Source organism: Emydura macquarii, unplaced genomic scaffold (genome assembly GCF_026122565.2).
Source record: "Emydura macquarii macquarii isolate MOO-44397 ecotype Brisbane River unplaced genomic scaffold, CSIRO-AGI_Emac_v2 contig_1483, whole genome shotgun sequence".
In the NCBI taxonomy this organism is placed as follows: domain Eukaryota; kingdom Metazoa; phylum Chordata; order Testudines; family Chelidae; genus Emydura; species Emydura macquarii.
In genome coordinates, this window is record NW_027131620.1 from 16,792,290 (window position 1) to 16,813,413 (window position 21,124).

Sequence of the window (21,124 nt, forward strand, 5' to 3'; positions counted from 1 at the left end):
CCCTGCATTTCCCCACATGCATTTTCTCACTCCCTCCCACATCCTCCTGCAGACCACACCACTCTATTTCCCCTTTCTTCTTGTAGCTTTTTTTTACCCATTCAGTTTCCCCCTGCATCCTCCCCCCTCTTTTCTTTCTTTCTTTCCTCTTCAGTAAATCTGTTGCAGGCAGTAGTTCTTTAAAACAAATTTTTTGGATTAATGATGTTTTACCCAATCTTCAGGAAGAAAATTTCTTCTTCCCAGGTGCCAACCGATAATGTTCTTCTACAGAGAATTCCATGAAGAAGTGCCCTCTTCCAAAATGGCTGCCACTTCCTATTGTTCTCCAGGGGCATGAGACTACAGGGCTGCCATTGGCAAAGACACCCTCATAAAATGGTGACTGCCTGCCACTAAGAGGTTCCCAAGAGGTTAACAAATCCATACTAGAAAGCATCTATGTAACGTGTTTTCTTTTCTAGGCTATGCTAGTATTCCACTTGAAATTGTTATTAGTTGTCTGACCCACAGAAAAAAACAAAAAACCCAGTCAACTCTCCATGTACCAGCAGGAGCACTGAGAACTGGCACAGCCATTCCATTTTCCCTGGAAATGAGATCTTAATTGTTACTGTGTGTGGTAAAAGGACTCTAGTGGGTCCTGCAAAGCACTATAGTGTTGCTTCTATCCTACCATGTTCAACTGAGCAATGACCTTGCTGCTGTGAAAGATGTACAGGAAAAGTGGGAAGATTAGGCCGATAGGCTAGTACTACGAGAATTTGGTATTGAACTCAAACATTGTGAATACATCAGATTGCACCAATCATATGGAGTTTTCAGCACAGAGCATGGACCAGATCCTGATGCCATTTAGTATGGGCTGGGGGTGAAATGTAGGAAAAAGTAGAACTCAAACAATTCCAAGAAACATCTTAAAGTACTAGGACCTTCATGGAGCTTCATTTGAACTATGGAACTTTGCTCTGCAAAATGGGTGGAAATAGCACGAAAGCCGGCTCTCCAGTGAGTTTTCCAGTGTGTCCTGTGTTAGATGGAAATAGTTTGAAGCCAGGCACGATTTCAGAAAGTTTTAGCAGCTCCAGTTCTGGTTGGAAATACCATGAGAATGCCCTCGTATTTCAGGCAGCTCTGGAAGTGCTGAAAGAGAGGCTAATGTTTCACATCTTGACTATTTCAAGCTTGCTCACCTCAAGTCTATCCAGAATACTGCTGCTAAGATCATCTTCGTGGCTCGTCTCTCTGATCACATCAATCCCTTCTCTGAGTCCCTCTTCACCTCTGCCTAGCTATCTAATAAATCATGGGGATGCCAACCTCTGCCTTTGACCTACCAGCATTCCCTGGCTTCATTGCCCAACAGTCAACTTCTTTATTAAACACCTTCATGCTTTCCTCCATACTACCTGAGAAAAACTCCTGGATATAATTCATAAGCCTCACCTCTGCCATAGTGTCTACAAAACCCTATTGGTTGATCATGGCTAGTCAAGTAAGCTGTTATGACTTCCTCTCTTCCTTCAGTTTTGTACTCCCTTACTAGCACCCCCGTTCCTGCTGCTCCTCACTCTTTCTCTAGCCACAGCTAAAAATTGTTACAAAACAAGCAGCTAACAAAGCTGAGCCAATGCTTCACCGGGTTCATTTGCTTCATGGTACATTCCCAGTCGCTACCCTTTGTACGTTTTTGGGTGTTCAGCTGTAAGCCTTCTGAGGCAGGGATTGTTATGGCTATACAGCACCCAGCACAAAAGGCCCCTGATCCCAATTGCAGCCTTTGAGCACTACCATAATAGAAATATTTACCCCATGGTATTCCCGCATTTCCTGCCCCAGCTGAACTAGCATGTAGAGAGCTGCAAGACAAAGGCATCAAATAAGGTAACTCTTTCCAGGCACAGAAACGGCTCAGTTTGCGTGTGGGGCAGAAGGGCAGGCTGGTTCATTGAATTATTTTTCTCTTTAAAGGGGGTGGGATGAATCCCACACTCAGAATAGGTTAGACAACATCTGGCAGGGGTGATCTAGGTATAGTTAATCCTGCCCTAGCATGGGGGCATGGACTAGACAACCTTTTGAGCCCTATGTTTATGATTCTATTAGATACATGTTGGCACTCACTGGTTCAGGCCTGCTGGAAAAACCAAAGCAGCTGATTCCTACCATTAAAAAAAAAAAAAAAAAAAAAGCTGGGCCATGTTTCTGTAGTCCTGGATTCACCCTTTCATCTACCTTTAAATCTCAGTCCTAATCACCTTGCTATCAAGCCCATTGTAGTTTAACCCTTAGCATGCCTGCAATTTGATGCTTTCCATTTCTCTAGTCAGCACCTTTCAAACACTAACAAATTAACTTCACAATGTCAGGTGGAGTAGATCAATATCACTCCCATTTTACAGATAGGAAAATTGATGAGGAGAGGGAGGGGAAGAAACTATCTCAAGGTCACACAATGTCAGTATCATAGCCAGGAATAGAACTCAACAATCCTGCCCCTCAGTCATTTGCTGTTTATTAGGCCACACCCATCGGAGTGGCAGCCCAGTACACGCTTCCAAAGGCTGTGAATAGCTGCAGGATCTAGAAGGATACAGAGACTGTCATTTTCATTCCTGACCATACAATATATAGTATATAATCAAATAGTCCACTAGATGGTGCTTGTTGGACAACCATCTGTCCTGATTTGAAGGGCTCCCCTTCTCTTGTTCTAAGCCCAAGCAGCGGCACTATTTGATTATATCCATTGTCAGTGAGAGTTTTTAATATAAAGAGGTCTGGAAAGATACTTCATGGGCACTGAACCTCTTATTCTTGTGCCTAGAGAATAGAAATGCCAAATCCAAGGCTAGGATGAGCTGGGGAAGGCAGCATTGCATTGCTTTTCACTGCAGACTGTGCTTTTGTTTAAGCTGCAGAGCTGGAGTGCTCAAAGTTTGTGACCACATCAGCAACTTGCCAACCACCTAAAGGCAGTCAAGTATCAAGTTTGCACGTATATACATGTAATAAAGCATGCACAACTCCAGCGCTGGGGATTGGATCTCTCTTGGCAGATGCGTAGAAATTGCCTGCGGCTTGAGGTCCCCTGTCATAAATGCTAGAGCTGAACAGCTTTTTCTGTTAAGTCTTCACGGGCTGCACTGAGGCCCCCGGATGCACTTTGCAAGCCCTTGCTATAGAGAGTGCTGCTCTTCCATGCTTGCTTCATGAGACTGAGGAGGATAAAGGAGCACGGGCAGCAATAGATCTTCCTAATGCCCACCCATTAATTTTCCTTGCTTGTGGGACACAATGCACCGGGAAATGAGGCCATGAAGGGACAAGGCTGATTCATTGTTAACTCCCACCTCAACCCCCAATATATGGTTTTTAAAGAAAGTCTGGCTATTTGTAGAGGCCGGACCTGCCTTGCACATCACCCTGTTGTAGACAATGCCTGTGGAGAAATGCATAAGGTGGGAAGCCTCTGTTAAATTCTCTAAAACAGGGGCAAACTCCACTAAATGTCTCAGTTCCCCCTCCAGCCCTCCCTCACCCCCTCATTCCAGAGGGCTAGTTCTACATGTGTAGCATTAGGGGTAAAGGTGGGATCAAAAGAAGCTGGTGATGGGAAAGATTTGTGGGGACAGGTCTCTGAAAATGGCCCTGAAAAACGTGCAGGTCTTTTCTTTTGGGCACTCCAAGCCCAGCCCTTGCGTACTCAAATCAGCAGCTAGACAAGGTTCGTTTCCTGGTGTGTGAAACATACATACAAACATGCACCAGCACATTTTGCATGTGCATCTTGTGTAGGTACAGATTTAGTCCCCCTCAGTTATCAAGTTCATTCTCCCCGCCAGTACAGGATTTGTTTTATTTCCTCAGGCTTTAACCAGTCTAGTCTGAAATGGGGCTTTAGCACTTTTCTTTGGAGACTATTTCAGTGTTACAGATGACAGATTATACTGTCAGGAAGCTTTGCCAGATATGAAGCATAATAAAGCCAACTAATGAGGAGTATATGTCCTGATTTTCAGACCTGTGTGCTCATTTGTAGCCCCACATACTGTCACAATAGTTGCACCCACAGAAGGCCCGTAGATGTCTAGCCAGTCATTTGCATGAGCACTGACTCTGACTGCATGCACAATTACAATAATTGCATATGAAATGCATGGTCCCAATTCTGAAAATGTGAGTAATCAATTTCATAAATAAAACCATTGTAACCCACATCTGTGAGCTCTTTGGGGCAGGTATTGTCTTTTTGTTCTGTGCTGATACAACACCTAACACAGTGGGGTCCTGGTCCATGACTGGGACTCCTAAGTGTTACCGCACTACAACTAAATTATAATAATTAATGAATGGTTGGAACATACAAAAACATGAGAACATTTGAAGCATCCTTGCTTCTTTGTTTCATACAGGGCTGTAGGTAGGAAAGCACCTACTGGATAATTTATAGACAGCATGTATTTATGAATCAGTTTATTCTACATACAGTTGATGATATAAATCTGAGCATCAGTTACAAAAACATTCCTAATGAGATTCAGGGTTTGGAGTTGCAGGTGGCCCCCTGAGTTGGTGTGCAGATAACAGAGACTGTTTCTGATCTGATCCGGTGAAACAATGCACGTCCCGTGTAGCATGTTTCGGTGGGAGCCCTGATATGCGTGTAAATGGGTTGCAATTTAACACACACCACCCCCTTCTTTTGTAAAATCAGACCCGATTCTGATTCTACTGCCCTGCGTTCCCAGTCCTAATACAGAGCGTGTGATGAAATTCAGTCCACTTGCTCCAGTAATGATGCTGTTTCCACGAGCCCATGTGATGCTTGGATAGTGCAGCTGCTGCTGCTCTCTCCTTCCTCTGTTCTTCCAATCTCAGGCTGTCATGGCGACTCCCAACAATGTTACTCCCACCAACTGCAGCTGGTGGCCCATTTCAGCTCTCGAGAATGATGCAGGGAAATCTGCGGAGGTTGAGGACATCCAGGACCTGACAGACCCTGCTCTCAGATCCAAGGACAGGCTGGTTTTGTATCACTGGACCCAATCTTTCAGCTCACAAAAGGTAAATGCTCTGCTGGATTCCCAGGGAAGAATCACCTCCAATATCCAGGGCAGATCCCTGCCTTGGGAGAATGGCTTGGGTGGATGCTTTGTAGGATGAGCAGATTGGCTATTCCTCAGGGACCAAAAGGGGAGTAGCTGGCAACACAAATGTCTAAATAATGGTGTGTTTTGTGCCTGCATTTTGACAGAATCTGTCTGAGGTGGGAAGAAGGGGGGATTCACTGTAATTCTGCCTTTAATTTGGGGTCAGATTTTGGGCAGGAAAATGTTCATGATTTATGATTCTGTTTAATCTAAAGCCTGACTCTCCCGTGATGCTGAGAGGGAGAAGTGTAGACAAAGACAATTGCATTGAAATTTGAGGACAATCCTGATGTTGGGGGAGGGGAAGGTGGCCATACATACACTGGTCACCATTAGTTCCTATGGATCCTGGTACAGAATTCTATCCATGGAGTTGAACAGAGGGCACAGCACTGTGCCAAACAATGCTATTGAAATCCTGTTTCCTCGACTGTCTGCATCTGTTCAGAGCTGCCACGAATGGATTTTGGTAACAGATACCAATCAATCATATTCTTCAGTCAATAGTGAATGTCCTATTCTGCAGCTCAGGTGTTCAACAAACCCAGCCTTATTTTCATAGTCACAAACAGCTCCCAGTTGTTCTCCTGACATTCATTGTATATGTGAGCTGAATTATTCATAGTGGAGAAGGTGGACATAAAGTTTTTAAGAGGGAAGGGCCTTTGGTTTCTCATGAGAGTAGAATGGTCTTCCTTCACCCCAAGCACATTTCGGAGGCTGTGGGGGGGAGAGGGGCTTCTGTGTGTACACAGAGAAACCTCAGGGCACACGGTACAGCAGGGTGTCTACAAATGTTCAGTCCTTTCTTCCCACTCTTCCTCTTGTGATGGGTGACTAAGGTGCTTATTCTGCATTTGCACAGCTGAGTTGTTAGGCGTAACAATCTGACTCCCATCTTTCCTTTCTTCCCTGCATTGCAATGTCCCTTTTGGGAGAGGGGGAGGAGGGGTTGTTATTCGTACCCTTATCTATTGCTTTTCTCATTTGTTTCCCAGCATTGGGAGGGAAACAGTTAACCAACCACTCACACATTTTCTACAACCAATCCAGAGCTGGCCATACCTCTGCCAGAACCCATGGGACTCCATGAACACTGCATGGCACATTTAAAGACACAGTGCACCATTTCATATTGTTTATAGAAACCCCAATCTGATTTTTTTAAAGTCACTTGCAAAGGAATAACACCCTGAATGTAACAGAGGTTATCCTTTATAACAGAGGTTTTGTTTCAAGTCCTCTAGGAATAAAGCTGTCTCCAATCCCCTGTCTCCCTGACTAATTACACAGACCCATCATCTTCCTGCCGGGATTGCTGAATATTGACTATCAGAGTAGGATTCCAGGGGCAAACCCTGAGAGGTGGGAGGCATCTGCTGACTCCCTGATTTGGCCTTTGCTCTTGTGAAATAGATAGGCTTTTATTTTGAAAAGGTTTCTTCTTTCAATCTGGGTGTCTGGCACAATAAAAAACTTCAAGTTGCTGAGCATAGAGAAGCCTGATGATAGAAGTGCCCTTAGGTGCTACCAAAATGCCACACGCAACCAGGCCACCTGATCTAGTCTGCATGCAAAGCAACGACTGAGGTTCCTTGTTCTACGTTTGGGCCCAGCCGCACCATTCAGCACCACGGCCAGAGCATAAAATGGTCTCCTGCAGCCTGCCAGAAACAAGCTGGAGGCAATGGGAAGGGGAGCAGAGTAACCAGGTTAATTCCAGTGTAATCCACCTGAGTTAGTTACACCAGGAATACATTTGGTCCAGTATTTCTAAAGCAGACCTTGGACCTTCTTCCGCTAATTGATGCTCCCCCTCAGACCCCAGGGGTGAGTGTCTGGCCTATTGATGTTGGTGGCAAAGCTCCCATTGACGTCAGTGGAACCAGGATTCCACTCTAAGTCTCTGGGATGCAGATGTTTTGTCAGTGGCTCTTATAGAGTGGTGCACATCTGGAACCCAGACCAGTGATTTTTTTTTTTTTTTTTTTAGGGAATAGTCTAGCTAGACAAAGTAACTGGTTCTGGTGGCAGAATCCCTTAGAGCAGGGATTCTCAAACTTTTTTTGCTGGGAGCCCCTCTGAAAATATATCAGGCTGTGAAGACAACCCCCTCTCCCCCCCCAAAAAAGTGACCCCTCCCCATACCATGCCACTCTTACTTCTGCACTACTGCCTTCAAGCGGGGCGCACAACCAGCAGCCACTGCTGTTGTGACCCCCTCACAATAGCCTTGTGACCCCCTTTTGGGTCAGGACACCCCAGTTTGAGAAATACTGCCTTAGAGGCTATTACAGGAGGTTCTCAAAGACTGACCTGGAGATCCAGGGGACTGCTTTGATTACTGAGCACTTCACAGCTTGGTTATCAGTTCAAATCTAGTCCAGGGCAGTTGTTACCTTCTGGCACTCTTTGGTGTCTCTTGTATGAAATGAGCTGGTGAGGCATAGTGTAGTTCCTAGCAGACTGGGTTTCTATGTGATAAAAATTGCCATAGCAATTGGTATGGACACCCTCCTTCTTGGCAACCTCCGCTGAGAGCTCATGGATTGACTAAATCTGATGGAACGAGTTCTTCTCTTAGCCCTAGATGCAGTTCCTGTAGGACAGGGTCAAGTTACACTGACAGAGGTTGCTGTGCGTGGGAAGGTTGCTCTGCTGCTTTGCTTGCTATATGTGTTCTATGAATAGAGGATATCGGTCTCCAGGGCTGTCAAGCTTCCTGCTTCCATCAGAACCAAACTGCACTAAAGATTATTTTTCAGAAAGAGGCTTGTCCCAGCACGCCAGTGCTTATTATCATCAGAATCCTTTTCCACTCCAGGCTCTGAAATGGAGTCCAAGCTGCTAGTGGCTCTCTCTTAGCTTGAATGGAAGCCTCTTCCCACATATAGGGAGGAAGCATGGTCTAGTGGTTAAAGGACAATTACGGGAGTAGAACTGTGAGATTTCATTTCTGGTTTTGGCATTTACTCACTGTGTGACCTTGGGCAAGTCACTTCCCCACTCTGCGCCTCAATTCTCCATCTGCAAAACAAGGATAATCGCCCCCACCTACCTACCTCCCAGTGAGGCTGTGAGATTTCATTCCTTAATGTTTAGAAAATGCTCAGCGATCTTGGGATGGGATGTGCTACCGACACACAAAATACCCGATGAGTATTGTCTGGTAATGATGGGCAGCAGATTGCTCTGCCAGGGATTCAGTGGACACAACTGGCACTGTAAATTGTCAATCCCGTAAATAATGAATTGCTAATTCTGCAGACACTTTGTTTGAAGGTTGGAATTAAAAACATTTATTTTTTAGTTTTGTTTTTTAGCAAATGTTAGTTTTAAGAAAACAATTGCTTGTTTGTTTTTAATTCAGCAATTGTGTGGTAGGCACCTGTTAGGTGTCACATCAGTTTTGTTTTTATTAGTGTGCCCTACTTAAGTCATAATGGTGAACGTTTTCAAAACCTGCATGTCTAAAATTAGACTCCTAAATTCATATTTTGGATCCTGAACTAAGTGGGCTGATTTTTAGATATGCTGAGCACACATAATTCTTCTAGAAGTTAATGGGAGTAGTGAATGTTCAGCATCTTCGAAAATCAGGACCTTAAATATGGCTTTGAGGTCTAATATTGAACACATGAGTTTGAAAATATTGGCCAATGTATTTTATACACTTTATACTTTTCACTTCTCTAATGTTTTCCATCTGAAGATCTGGAAGCACTTTGCAAGTGTTACTAATTCAATCTCAAATCTTCTTGCCCCTGTGTGGTTGGTATCATTGCTCCAATTTTAAAAATGGGGAAACTGAGGCACAGAGGTTTAGTTATTTACTGAAATTCTCATGGAAAGTCTGTGGCAGAGTCAGGAACGGAACTCAGATCTCCCAGTTCCATGTCCCAACCCACCTGTCACCCCTGAAGTTATTTTGATTTAGAATGCGTTAAAAAAACAGACATCCTGGTGTTAATACCATGCATCAGTACAATTTGTTGAGTGCCTAGCAAAATATCACTGGTTAACTATAGTACTGGATGGGCAGTGTGATGGGCCAAGCTTTTATTGCTGGCACTCCAGGCTCCCTGACTTTTCCCTACCCTAGGATGAGGCCCTAGTGCACCCCACTGCCTGCCTCCCCTTAGCTGTGCACAGCTCAACCTGCATGCTGTGTGTGCTGCTTTGGGAGTCAGTTTTGTAGCAGCCCAACCCCCCTGGCAGGTTGGAGCACACATAGCAGTGGGCACTGCTGGTACTGCCAAGGTCCTAGCCTGGAAAATTGGCACAGCTGCCCAAAGAGGCTGGGATACTCACTGATCTAAATCCCTGACCTCCCCCCAATCAGAAGAAGGCAAACCTGGTACCCAAAAGCCATGTAAAGGACGGGATGCAAATGTAAGGGATGCATTTGTGCACACGGAACAGCTTGGGACGGGGAGTGCAAAGATGCTTTAAGCCACCTATGTGTCTCCATGATTCTCCTGGGTCAGGTGTGTTCTGGGAAGGAGCCCTGGCTGATCCCTGTACCGCCTGCAATGGCCTTGGCGGGGGTATGTGTGTGTGTGTCTGATGCAGTATTAGGGGGGTCACTCACACACTGTTGTCATTGGCTGCTTCTCTTTTTCCGGGCCATACCTCCTCCACTGGTGGAAAGGAGGGATTTGGCATAGGTGTCACTAACCTGTCTCGGTGCTGCCAGAGGATGACCCTAAACTGCACTGATCATCCTAAGGCTTTCTACTCAGGCAGAGGGGCTCAGTGGCTAGGCATTGGCTTAGGACTCAGAAGAGCTGGGTTCTGGTCCCTGGCCTGTCAGGTTTCTCTCTGCCTAAGTTTCCACATCAGTCAAATGGGGATAATGATACTGACTTTCCTTTCCAAGGCGACTTGAGATCGCTGGATGAAAAGTGCTGTGCAAGAACTAGGTAATATTGTTTATTATCACCCTGAGTTTAGAGCTGCTCAGCCCATGAAGCTGGGGACGTGGGTTATACAGCAAGGATTTGGGAGCCTCTCTAAATGAGATCCAGTGTGTGGCATAGCTTTGTGTGTGCACCAGATAGGAACAATATGGCCCTAATAGGTGCCTACCGTGACCCTAAAACAGGCATTTGAAGTGTACTAGGTATGGTCGTTTGTTCTCTCTGGCAGCTTTAGGAAGATTTCCAGAGTTGACTGTCTGTATCTTAAAGAGAAACACATAGGGAGCAGAGAAAGATGCACAGGCCAGACAAAGTGTCTGAGTCGTGCTCCCCATGAATGAAACTGCTGAGCAGTGTGGGTGGTGTAGAAATGTGCAGTATGTCTTCCTGCCTCAGCAGATCCCAGTGCTGGAAGGGAGCATGGACTAGATTGGCAGATTATAACACCACTCTCACAGAGTGACTGATAATCAGTTGATAAAACCATAAATCCAATCACACAGAAGCTTAAGCTTCTATAAGCATTTACTGGCCTTTATCAGCTGATAGTGATAAGTCAGGACACAGCCTGGGCTAAAACACAGAGATCTGATTAGTCCAAACCTTTTGGTCCAAGGAGTGCAGCAGTGCATGGCTGAACTTCAGCAGGGTGCTTTGTATTAACAGCCATCCTCACAGGGAAGCACACAGAAATGTGCACACTCACAGAGACAAGTCCTGCTATGTAGATACACACACACACTAATTGCCACACTCAGAGAGAAACACCCACAAACACACCACATTTTAATTAAAGAACTAGAATATAAAATTAACATGACACACAATAAATGGATTGAAAACTGGCAAACTGAGAGGTCTCGAAATATAACCGTGAACTGTCTTATAGCGACAGACTCAAGAAGCTCAATCTAAACAAACAAACAAACAAACAAACAGAAAAGGTTAAGGGATGATTTGATTACAGTTAAGGATCTACATGGGGAATACATTTTAATAATGGACTCTTCAATCTGCCTGAGAAAGGAAAAACATAATCCAGTGGCTGGAAATTGAAGCTAGAGAAATTCAGACTGGAAATAAGGTGTACATTTTTAGTGGTGAGGGTAATTCACCATTGGAGCAACTTATCAAGAGTTGTGGGGGACTCTCCACCATGGAGAATTTTAAAATCAAGATTGGATGATTTTCTAAAAGATCTGCTCTAGGGATTATTTGGGGGAAGTTCTACGGCCTATGTTATACAGGTGGTCAGATGAGATGATCACACTGGTCCTGCTGGCCTTGGAATCTATGAAACTATGTGCACACCCACTGTGTCACACACACATTCACACAAGCACACCCCCACAATGTGACATGGCACCAAACACCTACATAACCCATGTGAAGAGACCAGTGTGTGAGCAGTAACTGTTAATACTATTCTTTATTATTTGTATTGCAGTAACTCGTAGGAGCCCTAGGCATGGTCCAGGGCCCCAAGATGCTAGGAGCTGTACAAACAAGGAACAAAAAGACAGTCTCTGCTCCAGAGCGCTTACAATCTAAATAATCTGTTAGCTTGTTGTTTGTGAGTGTCACAGATTCTTGGAGCCCACTGAGTGTTTCATGTGCAGAACAGAGGTGGACATTTCCCCCTCATTCCTCATTTTCCAGAAAAGCAAAGCAATCCCTCGCCTTGGTGAGCTTTCCCTTGTTTTTGCCCTGCATGGGGGTAGGAGAGCTCTGGAAGAAACAAAGTGCAGGAGGAATTAGGGTAGAAATATATCACGATTGCAGAGGACAGGAAGTAAAGGGAAAGTAGGAACAGGGCTGCAAGAGAAAGAAGACATGGAACAGGCAGCAGAGGAAGCAGACAGCATCACAGAAGGGAAGAGGCAGAGGGAGTATTATAGGCAGCAGAAGAATGAGGACATATAACAGTTAGTAGGAGAAAGGAGAGTAACAGGTGGCAGGGGAAACAAGTGGCATTATGGGTGACTAGAGCAAGAGGGAGTGCAGCACGCGGCAGGAACAAGAAGGGAGTGCAGCATGCCTAATCGTTTCATTGTGATCAGAATAACTCTCTATCGGCTGAGGTTCCCATGGAGCTCCTCCAGGCATGCACCACCTGTGCGTCGCTGTTCCTGTGCTCCTCGCAGCACCGGATGAAAGCCCGGAGGAAGACAAGGACAAGATGTACTTGGAGTGATGGAGCATAAAGTGACAACCTGACTCCAACACACACCAGCAGCCTGTCAGCCTGAAACCCTGGGCTCCGGCAAACCCAGCACTGTACGGTAGGGAATTATAAGCTAGGACTAAGCAATGGCAGGAGAGCTCCTTTCAGATTCCACTGGGCCCAAGGAGAGTCGGAGGGAATGGGACATGCACGGAGTATCACAGTTGTTTGTCATGCAGGTGCTAGTGATGTCAGAAGCATAATATCCTGGCTGCAGGTGGAAGCCATAATGACACTTGGTACCTGCCTAGCATCCCTTTTTATCTAAGGATCCCAAAGCACTTTATGAAGGTGGGTGCAATGAGTAAATTATCCTCACCTGACAGCTCAGGGTAACTGCAGCTCAGAGACATACCAAGGGCACAGAGAGAGTCAGTGGCAGAGATGGGAACAGAACTCAGTAGTCTGGGCTCCCTGTTCCCTGCTCTAACCATGTAGCAGGAGCACTCAAGGAGCCAGACCCTTCTATAATGCAAAATGTCTAGCAACGAGGACCAGGAGAAGCGAAATACAGAAGATACAGGCTCCAGGATGTGAGGGACCTTTATCCTGTAGAGCAGCTTCATACAAAGCATAGCTCCCAAAACACTTCACAGGGATAAATAATAGGAGTCAGAAAGTGAGCAGAGGCAAAGGAGGAAAGAGAGGCAGGGTTGATGAGGTGGAGGGATAGATGGAGACTGTCTCACAGAGCAGGAACTGCAGAGCATGCGGCTCTCTCACTGACTAGGATGAGAGTCCAGGGAGGGACAGAGAGGAAACTAGTGCTAGAAAAACAAAGGGAATGGGCAGGGGTCTCCCCGTTGGACACTTGCATCCACCTCTCCCCACGACACTCCCGTCTGCATCTAGACCCAGCAATATTCCCAAGTGAGCACTGGCTGGCGGGGGGTGAGGAAAATAGCAAGCCTTTCCCTTTTGTGTCAGTGATGCTCCATGTGTAAGTGCTGAGAGCCACTTTGGCATGTAAGGGAGGCGCCCAACAATCACCCGACGCTGTCCAGACATAGATTTGCAACCTGTGTATCGTGGCATGTCCTTGTATCTCAGGGATATCATGTTCAGAGGCGCCATTGTGATGAAACATAATGGCCCAACAGGAAGACATCACACTGAGATTACTCCTGTCTCCAATCAGCCCATGATGCCTGCTGCCATCACCCACTTGTTCAATTTTCAACCAAGCACGTTGGCACTTTCTCCCCAGCTGCCCCTCATGCCTGGGAGAAGCTCCCCGGAAACATCCTCAAAACCAACTCATTATCCACCTTCAAAACCCTCCTTCCAACTCTCCTTCACTGTGAGGCCTATAAAACTCTTGACAACGGCTAGGCTGCTGGTGTGCAGAGACCACGGTCTATCATGCTGGTCAATATTGTCTCATTTTCATTGTTTCCTTTTCTTCCCCCACTGGTCTGTATTCATCTGTCATCTTGTCTTAGACTGTAAGCTCTTTGGGAAAGGGGCTGCTGTTCTGTGTTGTACAGCACCTCACACAACAGGGCCTGACTCCATCATGGGTGGTCCTAGAAATTATGATAATATAAATAATAATAAGTTTCTGTGGCTCTCTGAAACTGGGTAACAAAATATCTCCTCTGCCATCTACCTCCTTCTTGGCTGCTGGGAGAGTTGCCAGAGACTCTTGTGTATTGGGCCCAGGGCATCTCTTGCTGTCCTCCTACCTGGTACATGTCAGGTGGCATGGGGAATAATCCCAGGATGGGCACTCTTCTGAGTGCCTGTTGGTAAGAGTCGCTCCAATCAGCCCTGTGAACTCCACAAGGCAGCATAGGGCCCAAAGAGCTACAGGTGGTGGAGTATCACTGCCCTGCAGACTCTGTGGATATGGGCAACCATATGCAGAGCCTGATGGTGAGCCTTCTCTGCCCTTGCTTCCTGCTCTAGGTCCGCCTGGTCATCGCAGAGAAGGGGCTGCCGTGCGAGGAGCGGGATGTCAGCATGCCCCTGACTGAGCACAAAGAGCCCTGGTTCATGCGTCTCAACCTCGGGGAGGAAGTGCCCGTGATTATCCATGGAGACAACATCATCAGCGACTACAACCAGATCATCGATTACATGGAGAAGAACTTCACGGGAGGTAATGAGGGATGGGCCAAAATTCATCATCAAGATGGGGTTTTCATGGGAAATTGGGTTTTGTCTCAAGGAAACTGTTGGTGAAAAGTTTCTACTTTTCTCTGACAACCAAACATTCCAAAACCAAAAAGTTTTCAGCCAAAACTAAAAACCTGCAGCTGAAAACCAGAAATTTCAATTTAGAAATGTCACCACAGTGCCTCAGGGGAGTTGTAGTTCATGTCCCTCATGTACCCATTCTCCTTTATGAACTGGGCTCTGCAGCGGGACTACATCTCCCATGATGGACCACAGCCATGGGGAACTCCCATAATGCATTGTACCAGCTCAGCAAGAGAACAGGCCATGGTGCATCATGGGAGATGTTGTCCAGCCAAGGAGTCCAGCCTGGCTAATTTTTTTTTCATTTTTCCATGTGCAAATTTTCCATTGGGGGGTGGGGGGGAAACCATTTCTGAGCAACTCTGCAGGCAATATCTGCAGCCATATTCTGTTTTAGTAATGCAACCCCTCTGATTTATGATCACCAGTGAGCTCCCCCTTTCAGGTGTGACTTTTCATTGTCTCCATTAGGGTTGCACACATATAAAGGAGGGCAGAAGATGGCCTAGCATATGTGATAGCATCCTGTCACCAGCAGAAGGCATTGACCTAGCCAGTGACATGGAATAGCTCCTAAACCGGAGTGACAGATAATTTCAGCTCTTCTGGCTGCCCCAGGCAAGGGCTGAGAGCAGAGAGACAGTCTTTCCTTCATCTCTGGTGATATTACAGACCTGGCTTTTTAAAATGAGACACAATTGTATGCCTAGTCTGCACACACGTTGACTATCCCCTCAAAACTACCTAGTGTGCAAGTGCAGTCAAAGGCACCCACTGTCTTTCATACCTTTGTAAATCTCCAACTTGATCTGTAAAATGCCCAGCACAGTGGGGCCTTGGCCTCTGGGCACTATTGCAATTAGGGTGATCAAATAGCAAGTGTGAAAAATCAGGACAGGAGGTGGGGGTAATAGGCATCCATATTAAAAAAAGCTCCGAATATCGGGACTGTCCCTATAAAATTGGGACATCTGGTCACCCTAACTGCAGTCGTTGTAATAAAAACAACAACCACGTGCACAATGAGCTGAGATAGTTTGGAAATGGATTCCCCCACTCCCTCCCATGAAAAAATTCTGACAAAAGCAAAAATGTTTCATTTTCATAGAAATTTCTCTGCCAAATGTTCTGGGTTTTTTGTTGAAGAATTGAAAACTCCAAAACTGAATTGTTCTCTCTTTTTGGAAACTGAAAACCAACACAGTTTTGATGAACCCCCAAAAATTTGCACTGACATTTTAGTAAATAAAAACTCAAAAACATGCAAGGACATTTTTTTCATTAAAATTCCAATGTTTGTTGCGGATTTTTGCTTTCTTTCGCTAGAATTTCTCTTTTGTTGATAAGCTGTTCTCTGTCAACAAACGATTCGATAGAAAGTTTCCAATTAGCTCCAATGATTAGTGTCAGAATCACAATAACTGCAGGCACACATTAGATGCACAGTTGCACCCCAGCGTTTGAAAACATCAGGCCCTAAGGATGCAGTGGATGGATGTCTTTACATAACTTTCAATAAATAAAGCAATTGCCCAAAGCCATGGTGCTGGGAAGGGGAAAAATCCTCCAACTCTGGTTAGCAGGGGACAAGCTATTAGTCATATTAATAAGCTCCGGAATTATGTCCAGCTCATTCTGCCTGTTTCTGCAATGCCAGTCTTTTGAAGCTGATGCTGGAGAGACAAATCACTCACCCCATAAAAATGTTTTGATATTGGAAATGCTCTTTATACTAAGGATAAATATTTACCAGGCTTAATCTTGTCTAAGGCTTGTAGCAGAGCCTAGCTCTGTTGGTTATCAGCAATACCCTGTGAGATAACATATAACGTGACATCAGCAGCAATCAATCCAAATATGAGGAGTTTGTTCAGCAAGCAACAGACAAAACAGGTGCTGTTCCAGTGAGCTAATGCCTCCGATACCAGGTGAGGGGATTAGGTCCACAGCCAGAGCTATTGCATTTTAGTGTGGTCACTGAATATCCTTGCTGGAAGGGCCGGCTATTCTGAGTACATTGGGTTCCACCTTTGGAAGCTTCGGCATGAAATGATACGATACTAGCTGGGAGCCATATGGAAGGAGCTGCATGTTATAGATTTTGAATTAGTATTATTTCATTCCATTGGTGGTTGTTCCCAAATGAAAAGTCCTAGTTTGTGGCTGGGATCCAGGCCCTTGTACTTGGTGCGGGGGCAGCGTGAAGGTGAACAGCAAACGAGAAACCCCATGAGGGACTTTGCCTCAAACATATCATATTTAGAAGCTGTAAAATCTCTCGGTCTGAAAAATTCAGTGGGAATGGCTTTAATCTGATAGATTCCCAGAAACTAGCAATGGAGACACCTCACTTGGTCCCATGCAGTTCATCCCTGGGGGCCAGGCCAGGATTGTTCCCTATAACACATTTACTAGTACTTTATACAGTCTAGATTTATATTCTCCTAGGGAATAGACACCTTACTTCTCATGGGACAAGCCCTTCCCATTGCTGCACTTACCTACCCCCTCAGAGGGAGGTGATGCAGTTTAATTAGATTCTTAACAGCACTTGAAGATGCAGAGTGCTACATACCAGCTACCAGATATTATTTCCCTCCCAAGTCTGATATTCTTTTCTGTGTGAGGATGTACCATGGCTAGATCTATAATGCAAATCCTGGGGCTCATGCTCAGAGAAACACCCACAGAAGTCAGTGAGAGTTTGCCAGAGTACAGGCCGAGCAAAACCTGGATTAGGACCTCATGGTTTGACTTTGTGTTTGGTGCAAGGAAATGGAAATCATGGGACCAGTGGAAGATTTACACCAATCACAGCTGAGAAGAAATCAGCTATTCACCTCTGGGAATTGTTTAAATCCTCAGTTATTTTTTTTGTGGGGGCCACATTTTCACTGGGTTTCCAAGAAACACCTGAAAAATCCGCTTACACGTACAAAACCCTGTGCTGGTGACACAAAACCATTCAGATGACATAACCAGCTTTAGGATAGAAAAGGCAGGTACACTCCCAGACCTTTACTTAGCTACTGAAGATCCCTGAAGCAGGAATATGAAGGTTTGCAACACAAAAACAGCAGGTGCTATGTGGCTTGTACCAGAATTGTTTGGCAAACTGTACATCTTCAATGAAAACACCGTTCAGGTCTGATCCTGCATCAGCACTCTAGTGAGTAAATCCCATTGCTCACCATTGGAAGGGCTGTCAGATCAGGTCCTTCATTAAGACGCAGTACGAGCCAACATAATTTCTTTACCCAGATCAAGAGCCAGGCCCTTTGAAACTAAGGATGTGAGCACTGCACTGCAGACAGCATACGGGCAGTGTGGCTAACTGAGCCCCTGCGGTAAATTTACTCACTGGCCATTAGAAGCAATCTATAAAAGCCATAAAAATGGCCCTGATATTCTCAGAAAAATAATGTTTCCCTTATTCCAGTGTCAACCCTGCTGTATTTTCAGCTCTGAATCTAATAAAAAAAGAGTGCTACAAACTGTTCCCGATAGCTTATGCTACCTGTGTGGAGTGAACCAGGCGAAATAAGCCTAGAAACAGCAAAGCCACTAAATATTGAAACAGAAGCTGAACGATTCAAAACAGGCTTAGAGAAAAGAGGTGATCGAGCGGCTAAGGAGCTGAACTGGGCCTCAAGACTCAATTCCTCACTCCACCACAGTCCTTCTTTGTGACCTTGGACCAGTCACTTAGGCTGAGATTTTCAAAGATGTCTGAGGGAATTAGGTACCCAACTCCCATTGATTCAAGAGGTGCCTAACTCCATTAGGCTCTTTTGAAAATCCCAGCCTTAATCTCTCTCTGCCTCAGTTCAGGAATACTTCCTACCTCACAGAGAAGTGAAGACGAACATTCATAGTTGTGAGGTGCTCTGTACTCAAACAGAAGGAAGCTTTAGACATTGTGAGCCTCTTTTCTTAGGCACTCAGCTGCCAAGGGCTGTTGGCAAAAATCCATGTGCAAGAGTGTGCCTAATTTGTATGCGTAATTACTGCGGCTGCTTGAAGATGATCAGAAGTGTCTGTTTGCATGTGAATTGCATGTGCAGTCACAGTCATTACATGCACGTATTAGACGTGCCATTGTAAACAATCCTGGCCTGCTGTGGCTTTGAAAAATCAGGTCATTGGCTCACACGTTTTGGTAAGAAAAGAAGGAACTGAAATGTTGTCGGTCAGGAAGCGAGAGCGCACACATAAATGTGAATGTGTCAGTGAGTGTGGGCTGATGACCCGGTACATAACGCAGCCAGGCCTGACCTTACAATAGTTGATATTTGAGCAGTGCTATGAAGATGTAAAGTGCCATATAAGTACTAAGTATTGCTATTATTATTAAGTGGTATGGTTGTGGGCATTTGGCAGCACCCCAGTCGGCACACAGGAGCTAGCATAAAGCTAAAGTATATGTGGTGGATCTTGTCTATAGGGAGTTGCTGTGGCTGTGTCCACTGATTAGCCAAAAGGCTTCACTTGGAATAAAGAGCATCATAAAATTGTTCTGTGGCTCTACAACTCCATACACAGGGAATTTAGACAATGCCATCAATTCAGGGCACAGAGGTTTGGGGCCAGTTTGCTTTCCTGGGACTAGAGCTCAGCATGTTTAGAGATGCAGAGAATTTGCAACCTCCACTGAAGTCAATGGCAGTTTCAGATACTCACTGCGAGACCCAGGCCCAGAACATTTATGTGCAACTGGTGGGGGAGGGGAGCATACTGTACATGATCCGCCTAATCCATCAGTGCACAAGAGGGGAGCAGCAAAACCAAAACCAGGAAGGCTTAGATCTGGGGTTCATTTCACTTGAACCTCCAACATTCCAGGAAAGTGTTTCAATTAATGGTTTGATCCCTGGCACATCTCTAATCAGAACTAGCACAAGCTAAACACAAACCTGTGTTGCAAAACAGAAAGTAATGAGCCACCCTAAATTAATCTCTGATCATCCCAGTGGCCTGGGGACAATCAAGTCACATGGGAATAGGTTGACGTAGCATAGCTGTAATCAGTGCCAACGTTTTGTTCTGCATTTCAGAAAATGTTACCCAGCTGATCCCTGAAGCCGGGAGCGTTCTTCATACAAGAGTGGTGCAGTACAGAGAGCTCCTGGACTCGCTGCCCATGGATGTCTACACTCACGGTTGTATCCTCCACCCCGAGCTCACCATGGACTCCATGATTCCAAAGTACGCTACAGCTGAAATCCGCAGTAAGTTGCTTCTTCAGCAGGGCTGCCTACCCTTAGTGAACACTGGGATGGTATGGGATGTTTATTTCTTTCTAGCTTGGCCCTATGCAACCTCCACACCGACAGGTGCTGTTGACATACATTTAAAAACACAAGGGCATAGGAGATACAGAGTAAATCCACCAAAGCAGCAGCATTTTCCCCTGTGCTACTGCGCGTCATTTGGTTGTGTGATTACTTTTCACCTTCAGTGACTTCAGCCCTCTGCCAGGACCTGCTCAAACAGATGGGCTCAGCGGTGTGCGCAGGAGACAAAGCAGAACTCTTCACTGAAGAACAGGAGACAGTCTAATGGCCTGCTGACCCAATATACTGGCTTTGTTGGAAACACGTCTGGTGTCACTCAACCTCCTGTATGACCTTTGCTTCAGTTGCCTTCTCCAAAAGCTTTACTCCAGATGTTTATTCCCTCTGGTTCAAAGCCATTCTGCATGAGTTCCCCATTTACTCCAAGTGCCCCATATTTTACCCTGTGCCCTTCCCCAGGGTGGAAAATATATCTCCCGAAACAATGGAAATCCTGCCGTTTTGAAAATCTCAGTCTCCTTTTCCCATGGCAAATCAACCCTTAACCATTCCCCAGAACTTACAGCTTTCGGGCAGAATGTTTTTCTATTGGAAAATGCTGTTCAGTTGAAAACTGCTACACTCCATGGGAACGTGTCAAAATTTTGTTTTGAGACTGTTGGAATATCTCATTTTGGCATTTTTGGAATGGAACGTTTTGATTTTTCCTTTCATGAAATGGAAATTCTGGTTCCCGCACAGCTCTACTCACAATCAATGGCTGAGTGCCGAGGAGCATCCCCAGTTCCATGGAAGACAGTGAGAAAATTGAGCATGGGCAGCATTAGACCTTCCAGGATGGGACCATTAGACCCTCCAGATATAGCATCATCCTTGCAGGATGGGACCATTAGACCCTCCAGATATAGCATCATCCTTGCTGCTCTCTGGGTACCCTTCTCTAGGATGATAATCTTCACCCTGCAGGATGGAACCCAGTGCTCTGCACACAGGCTCCCAGATGGGGATTCAGCCTCTTCAGATGATTGTCTCTTTCCTGTAGGATATTTGTACCCCCTGACCAGAGAGGCAGGTGGGGATTGTGGACCTGTTGCAACAGGAGCTGTAGGACTGCTCTGACGGCCAGGCACTGAGCATGCCAGGGGTGCAACGTCAGCATCAAGCAGGGCTGCTGTCAAAGGCCTGTCTTCATAATAGATGCAGACATAAAAACCAAGAGGGCAAGAGGACTAGCCCTTGCTCAAGCAGGTGCTAGTCCATTGGGCTTCAGTGGAGTTGCACTATTTTAGGCCATAACTGAATGTGACCCAGAGTGGTTAACATCCAGGCACA

General features: G+C 45.6%; 1 protein-coding gene across 1 annotated transcript in view; it reads left to right on the plus strand.

The window, feature by feature from the left end:
• The first annotated feature begins 4,887 nt into the window (after positions 1-4,887).
• The window catches only part of GDAP1L1 (ganglioside induced differentiation associated protein 1 like 1), a 32,344-nt gene continuing 16,107 nt past the window's right edge, over positions 4,888-21,124 (plus strand). The window contains exons 1-3 of the mRNA XM_067554644.1: positions 4,888-5,067; positions 14,205-14,397; positions 19,553-19,726. Of these exons, the coding sequence (XP_067410745.1) occupies positions 4,888-5,067; positions 14,205-14,397; positions 19,553-19,726 (547 nt within the window). The remainder of the gene's footprint in view (positions 5,068-14,204; positions 14,398-19,552; positions 19,727-21,124) is intronic.